We start from the raw sequence: 8,025 nt of genomic DNA, 5'->3' as shown, positions 1-8,025 counted from the left end.
ATGATCTTTGCCAACCTGCATACTTGTTATATTTATATCAGAGTAACCGATTGTTTTACTTCACTGTTTATACACCAATCGGCTTGATTTATTTATATCAGTATTTATTCATGTTACATCGGCTTATGATATTTACATGTTAGTTGTTTTTGACCAATCGTAACACAATATTCATGATTTATTTAATTATTCAAGTTTATTCATATCGGATTTCTAGCGATCTAAGCTTTCAACAGCCGATTGCTCAGCCTATCGGCTAACCATCACCACATCAACATCCGATTGGCTACATTTTTTTGTTACCTGTTGGCTCAATAGCCGATCAGCTTATTTTATCTTTTATCTTATCAGATGCAGTATCAAACTAACTGGCATGTTCGCATATTTAAAAATTTTAGTTCCTATAGTGAAGCGATCTAATAAGAGCTGGCTCCCAGGCCTTCGATCCAATGAACACAGCCATCGGGCTTGATTTCCCCGTGGTCACCATCCTCTCCTTGATTTCCCTGTGTCCGCTGCTGTCGAGAACTCCTGATGGACGCATCTGTCGAGCTCTCATGTGCCTAGATCGCTTGCTGCGGAGCCCCGCCACTGACGCGATCGATCTCATCTCATCCGCCCAAAGCATTCAACTCTCCACGGTCAAGTCGCCACCTTCGTTATCTATTTATTGATCTCGTAACGACTGCCTAGTTTCTTACCGCTAGTGTGGTGGGCGACGGGTGTAAAGGAGTGGAGAGCGATAAAAATGGTCATTGTTTCGGGAATAATTAACTTTTCGTCATTTTTATATTTAGTCATAATAAATTTGTTACTGGACTCATATGTTATAAACAGCAAAGTAAATCTATTATCATCCAAATTTAAGAATAGCAAAAAAGTTAAATGCATGACAAATTTATGAATAAAATTTTGATATAAGCATTCTTAACGATTCGATTAAAAAATAAACTATGATAAAAAATATTAAATTTAAAGATAAAAATTTAATTTTTTGATCTATAAATATAAACAGGAGCAAAAAAGATGGGGTGAAAAGGAAGATGGGTGCCTTACTAAATATGGCATTTATATTTTAATAGAAAATGTTATTGATTTTTCGCTACATGTTTACCTATTCATGTTATTAGAAAAAACTTCCGTAATTATTATTTATTGTGTTGTGATTAAAATTATTACCAAATGTATTTGTATTTTAGCTATAACTTAGATTTTTACATATTTGTACAATCCTTTTGAATGAGTTGAATAGTCAAACATGTGATAAAAATTCTCATAATAAAATGCTATTCTGAAAAACCAAAAGTTCTTGATATTGTAAAAATAAATATAAACATGTAAAATGTTGGTGTTACTATTATATAAAATCGAAAACTTCGATGGTCGTATAACCAATTATTAATTAATTAATTAATTAAGAGTAAAGAGCAGCCAATCCATCTTTCTCTCTCCCTCCCAACTAAAAATCCCGGCTTTCCGGCATCCACCTCTCTCCGTCCCTGGTCCACAGCCGGCTCTCTCGCCGCGGCCACACGAAAATCGCCGTCGCCGTTCCACCGTGTCAGGCAGCCAGCCATTAACTACTCTGCTCAGGTTAGTCCCAGCCACGACCGCTTCCTTCCTTCCTTCCTTCTTCAAGATCCTTGCTTGCTCTTCCAAGATTTCAGCTGCTCCGGTGATGGTGGCGGTTACGGCGGGCAGGCGGCCATCGGCGGGGCGCCGCCGCGCTGCGGGATGCGAGCAGCAGCCGCAGCAGCAGAGCCAGCACCAGCAGCAGCAGAGGCTGCTGGCGGTCGCCGTCGCGGCGCGCCTCGCCGCGGCGGGCACCGACGCCGCTGTGTACGGGGGCGGAGGGTGCTGCCTCGACTTCCTCGACTGCGTGCTCCGGGCGCTGGGCGTCACCGCCGCCGCCGCCTCGCCCGCGGAGTTCAGGTGGGCCGTCCGCCCGATGCGGCGCCGAGGCCGGCGCGGGGGCCCCTCGCCGCGCGGGTGCTCCGGCGAGACGAGGGACGGCGGCGCGCCGCCCGGGCGGATCGCCGGCAACGGCGCCTCCGCCGCCGCCTCGCTCTACACGATGCAGGGCAAGAAGGGCGTGAACCAGGACGCCATGGTTGTCTGGGAGGTAACATACACTGTTGCATTCCTCCTGAGTTCCATTTCTTCATCTTGCGTTAATTCCAACATTTTTATTTTTATTTTCATGTTTTTTTCTGTGATGTGAAGTTGTTGATACCGCGAAAGAGAAACGTGTGCATGATTGATTGATGGTTGAACGTTAGCCGATTGGTGATGCTTACATGAAAACCCCAAACACTCTGATTTTTCGCAATTTTTTTTTAATAATGTGTGTTCTTAGAATGCTTGAACTGGCTTGGACAGAGAAAGATTTTTGGACATTGAGGCGTAGCACATACATGTGTCGTCTTTGTGTAGAGTGCCTGTTTGATTCCCCTACTTCTTGATTAGAATACCAGTTTGATTTGTCTCCATATGAATTACCATTGGATACTGCTCATGGGGAGTGTTTCAGATGCTAATATAATAAGTTCTCCTATGTGGGAACTTGTAAGCAGTGAAGGTGCTCCACATGATTCTCATCCTTATCCTTGCTTCTTTTTATGGTTGATCTCATCTGGTGTCTGAACCCATTGAGTTTAGCTCTTGGGCCATACCGTTTCCTTTTGTTATATGATTGTTTGTCTTTCTGCCGTATGCCAGAGTCTTTCCTAGGAATCTTCTCCACAGTTTACTGAAGTTTAAATTACAAGGCTTCATAGTGTTATGATGTGCCACCTGGCATGCCATGTAGCATACACGTATCATTTTAATCAGTCAGCTAGTAGAATTATATCTCCTTTCATGTACTCTTCCAATGGCAGTATATTTGCTTCACTACCAGATTGTTTATTGTGATAATGGTTTCTCCATACTTATATGTAGCAACCATGAAAAAAACTATAAAAGCAAAATAAGAAATTGAAAATGCATTTTTTATGATCCATTGTGTTGAAGTTTTTAGAGATCTATAAGAGAATACACCATCTGATGTTCCTTCGTATGAACCCTTTGTTATATTAGAACCATGAATGATATTCCTTTCAGCTATAAAATACATAAATTTATTGATTCGTACCTGATAGTAATCTATAACTACACAAACTGTGTATTTCCTGTTTCTCTATTCTACGATGTCATTTTTAGTTATGGCAGAGTTGATTTTGATAGCTTTTTCTTTCACTTCCAGAATTTCTGTTCCAAAGAAGATACAATTTTTTGTGGTGTTTTTGATGGCCATGGACCAGATGGCCATTTGGTGTCCAAGAGGGTTAGAGATCTCCTCCCTATGAAGTTGAGTGCAAATTTAGGAAGAGATGAACGCAAAGAAACTTCAAGCATTGTCACAGGGTCCATGACTGAAGATGGTGCCACTAAACACATGGATAGAGATACTGAAACTCCCCTAGGAACTGACGATAATGGAGAGTACCCTAATACGTTTGCTGCATTGAGAACTTCATTCTTGAGGGCATTTTATGTAATGGACAGGGATCTTAAGTTGCATAAAAATATTGACTCTGTATTCAGTGGTACCACAGCAGTCACAGTGATCAAGCAGGTAAAAATGCATCAAACATTACAATTTACATGATAATAATACAATCCCTTTTACTTAACGTTAAGCTTCACTTGATATTTTGAGCATGTCTTTTTTCTTTTTTACTATTTCTACAGGGACGTGATCTTATAATTGGAAACTTAGGGGATTCTAGAGCTATCTTGGGAACTAGAGATGAAGATGACCAGCTTCTTGCTCTACAATTGACAGTTGACCTCAAGCCCAGCATTCCAAGTATGTTTTGTGTTTGTGTTCCTCATCTGTTGTGCTAAAAGTGTAATCGTTGTTTCGTTTTTTTTCTCCAGTGCAATTGAAATCGTGGCTACTGCTTATTATTTTGCTACATATAATTCTAGAAGCACGATTGTTCACCTTTTCATTTGTTGTGGTTCTGTAACAATTTTGGTACAGAGTCATTTTAGGGCTACGTCCGTTGCGCCCTGTTAGATAACTTATCCCTCTCGTTTTTCGCGCGCACGCTTCTCGAACTGCTAAACAGTGTATTTTTTGTAAAAATTTTCTATAGAAAAGTTATTTTAAAAAATCATATTAATCTATTTTATATTTTTTTAATAATTAATAATTAATTAATCATGTACTAATCTATTACTACGTTTTCCGTGCCAGGGTAAGTTAACTTACCTCTCCCCCATCGAACACGCCCTAGCTTGTCCAACTCTTGAAAATAGATGCCTACACCATTATACTTGTCTGTTTTTAATAAAACTGCTTGATTAAATGGACATGTGGAAGAGGCGGGCAGGGTTTATTGTTAAACTGGCTAGAGTTTTATAAAGACAATTCATTTAATTTTTTTCTATGACTAAGGATATTGGTGGTCATCCTATCTGTGCCCATTGTTCAAACTGGTTAGAAGGGTTAGGATACTGCAAAACTACATAGGAACAACCTCTAGTTTACTCAGATGTCAGAAAAAAAGTTTAATATTTCAGTTCTTCTAAAGTAGATGCATTTGTAGATTGCTGAACTGATTTCACAACATGTGATACTATGCATCTTTCATTAGTTTATTTAGTTTCACAGTGAAATAAGTTTATTTTCCTTTGATGTCATAGTTGTCCCACGAGTTTGATTTACTGATATTTCTTACTTGTTCAAAACCATGCTTTAACTTCTCTCTGGTGGTATGGCAAGATGAAAGAAACCTTTTGATATTCCTGTAAAAATGATTTTTTTTTGTTGTACATGCTTCTTTCATTTCTATACCTGTTGTTTTTTGGGTGAAAGCTCAACATGATTTCTCTTTCAGATTGGCAGGGATTTATAACAATTTAATGCACCAAAAGAATTTTATTTTTTAAAATATTGTTTTATCACTTTGTGAACTAAATTATTCAAAATTCTGATTGGAAATAATGAAGATCTTGCAAACAAATGTCTTATTAACATTCAACCCACAAGGCAACAAGTTTGGTATGCCATGTTTGGCCTAGAAGTTTGGCAATATGAACATGACCGAGTTTTACATCACGCACCAAGTTTGGCATTCTATTTACATAGATTATGTCAGTATGATATCAAACTTCAATATCTATCCATGAAGAATTTTGCGAACTTAATAGCACAGTGCACATGTGCTGAGTAAAAATAAAAATACGATGCAATATAACAAAAAAGGACTGTGTATGTTGATTTAAACAAGCATAGCTGAGTAGAACCTCGAACCCACGCAAATCAGATTGATCTGGACATGTTTCACATGACCTATAGCAAGTTGAACATTTACGTGGCTCAACTTTTCCCTAAATATAAAATTGGCATATGCATTCAAAGCAACACCTATGAGGTGATTGTTTGGCACGTCATATTTGCAAATAAAAGATAATTCGTGAATAAAAATTTATGTGCATATTCTTAGCGATCTAAAAGCCAAAACTGAAAATAAACTTCGGTGAAAAAAACCCCAAAATCAACTCCAAATTTAAGGTTGAAACTTCAAATTTTGGGGGCGATGGGTTAACATAGGCCCAAAGGTACAAAATGTAGCTGTTATATCGTTTTAAACTATGAACTTGCTCCATAGGATTTTTTTTATATTTTTTATTACCATTCAAACCCCAACATGCTGGTATCCTGTCCAATAAAATACCTTAGGTAGGTTGATGGCTGGGTTGGTCGGTTATGATAACACTGTGTGTCTGCAGGTGTTCAGTAACTGCCATCCCTAAGCATTCTTAAATGGAATTATCAGGACATGGAAAAAATGATTGTACTTCTCTACAAATAATTGTTCATATCATGAAAAATATTTAGTCTTCCTTTTCTGAAATCATGAAATCTGATCTTTCAGTTAACGCACTTAGATTATCTGTTGTAAAGGTTTGATTCTGCAAAATTATTCAAACAATTTTAAATATTAGTTTATGTTTGATAAGTCATCAAAATTTTGTGTATACGCTACTATATTTCATGCATCACTACAAATGTGTACTTCAGACAGTTACTTCCTGCTTTTACTCGCCTAAATGAAGCAAAATATGTTTGCAGGTGAAGCTGCACGGATTAGGAAACGAAGTGGCAGAATATTCTCTCTTCCAGATGAACCAGATGTTGCTCGTGTTTGGCTTCCAAAGTACAACGTGCCAGGTTTGGCCATGGCACGAGCATTTGGAGACTTTTGTCTAAAGGATTATGGTTTAATTTCTATGCCTGATGTTTCCTACCACCGCATCACTGAAAAGGATGAATTTGTTGTGTTGGCGACCGATGGGGTGAGCCGCTACTGAACACAGATTTACTTGACCATGTCTTGCTTGTTTACAGAAGTAAATGTACCTCTGCTTGGAACTTTTTTTTAAAAAAAAATGACTATTTTGTTTCCTCTTAAACTGTAGGTGTGGGATGTACTTTCCAACACAGAAGTTGTTAGCGTTGTCAGCCAAGCCAAGTCAGAGGCATCAGCAGCACGACTTGTTGTCCAATCAGCTCAACGTGCATGGAGAACACGGTTTCCCACGTCAAGAATCGATGACTGTGCCGTTGTCTGTCTGTTCTTGAATACAAATGCTAGAAATAAATCCTCTGGTTCAGGAACCACAGATTAGGCCAATGACAGAGAACTGGACGGTGGTAAGCATCCTTGAGTCTCTTATCAAGCACTGGGGCTCATACCTATCTCGTTACTGCATTGGTAACAGGTGATGAGCTCTGGCCTGTTCTTGATGATGTCTCCAAAAATCTGCCAAAGCCTACTTAAGTTACAGGGGAAAGCATAAAACCCATACTTGTGTATAGACTAGGATCCATTTTGCCCAAGATTTGTGCAGCTTATTTATACTAAATACTTGCAATGATTCTTCTGCATGCGAAGACGATGCCAGTTTACTTTGCATGTCGGGGAGTTGTTGCTTGGTTTACTCTGCACTGGCCTGAGTATGTAGCTCTAGGTCCGTTGTTTTGGTTATTCTGTAAAGTATCTAATCATTTTAGTTCAAGTCTAAAGAAATTCAGTCTAGTTCATGGTATTGCATTTGTTCATAATAATTCCAAGATTTACATGGCAGTGATCCTTTTTTGTTCTATTCTTTCTGTTTCTTATTAAGATTCTACGTAGCTGCAGTTTTTTGTTAAACTTGTCCTCAGTTCTCAATCGTACTATTGTGGCGTGGTTTTTGACAGAAGAGAACCAGAAGGATTTTTAAGTAACATATGGAAAATGTTGAATTTGGTTTTTGATATCGAACTGTCAGATACATCTTGCTTTGTTGGGAGATATATGTTTCATTCCATTATCAGAAACTAATTGGAATGCTTGTGCACAAGCTTGAGACACTCGTGGTGATCGGTTAGACTGCTATCTTATAAGTTATGGAAGTTTAAACAATAAAAAACTACTTACGTAGGTCCTATCTATTATCTATTAGAGCATTCTCAAGAGCTCATACAGTCATGCATTTGGCCTTTTGGACGATTATAAAAAATGATTCCCCATCCATATCCTCTCGCACTTCAAGAGATCGAGATCATGCATAACCATCATTCATATTTATTTTATTAATATTTATTGATATTACCCTTTTTTCTTATAATTGGATGTTGAAATATGTATGGAGAAAAGAATATCTAAATTTGGATGACCATCTATTTATTTTTGCAGGATGGGTTGCAAGATCTGTGTTGGAGCTAGTTTTCTCTTCGTATCGTCTACATAAGCTCTTGAAAATGCTCTTAAACTATACATATTAGCATGCTCTAATGCCGTAATTGATCGCTTGTCTTATTCATATAAATAAAAAAAATATTCTTAAAATGCCTTCAATAATAATAAAATAGGACAAAATAACATAAATGACATAATTTTTGAAATACAGTGAATTGTCAAACGTTATAGAAAAGGCATCATATATGCATTGTATATTATGAACCATGGGATAATGTTTTTGCAGTTT

The 8,025-nt window shown here is 38.0% G+C and overlaps 1 protein-coding gene across 1 annotated transcript; it reads left to right on the top strand.

The window, feature by feature from the left end:
• Window positions 1-1,489: 1,489 nt before the first annotated feature.
• LOC102719010 (probable protein phosphatase 2C 38) lies at window positions 1,490-7,229 on the top strand. Its single transcript, XM_015836914.2, has 5 exons — window positions 1,490-2,122; window positions 3,245-3,616; window positions 3,733-3,850; window positions 6,125-6,348; window positions 6,472-7,229. The coding sequence occupies exons 1-5, from the start codon at window positions 1,679-1,681 to the stop codon at window positions 6,679-6,681; spliced, it is 1,368 nt and encodes a 455-aa protein (XP_015692400.2). The 5' UTR covers window positions 1,490-1,678; the 3' UTR covers window positions 6,682-7,229.
• Window positions 7,230-8,025: the final 796 nt, after the last annotated feature.

This window comes from Oryza brachyantha, chromosome 4, assembly GCF_000231095.2.
Source record: "Oryza brachyantha chromosome 4, ObraRS2, whole genome shotgun sequence".
Taxonomy (NCBI): Eukaryota; Viridiplantae; Streptophyta; class Magnoliopsida; order Poales; family Poaceae; genus Oryza; species Oryza brachyantha.
This window is presented reverse-complemented; position numbering and strand designations above follow the sequence as displayed.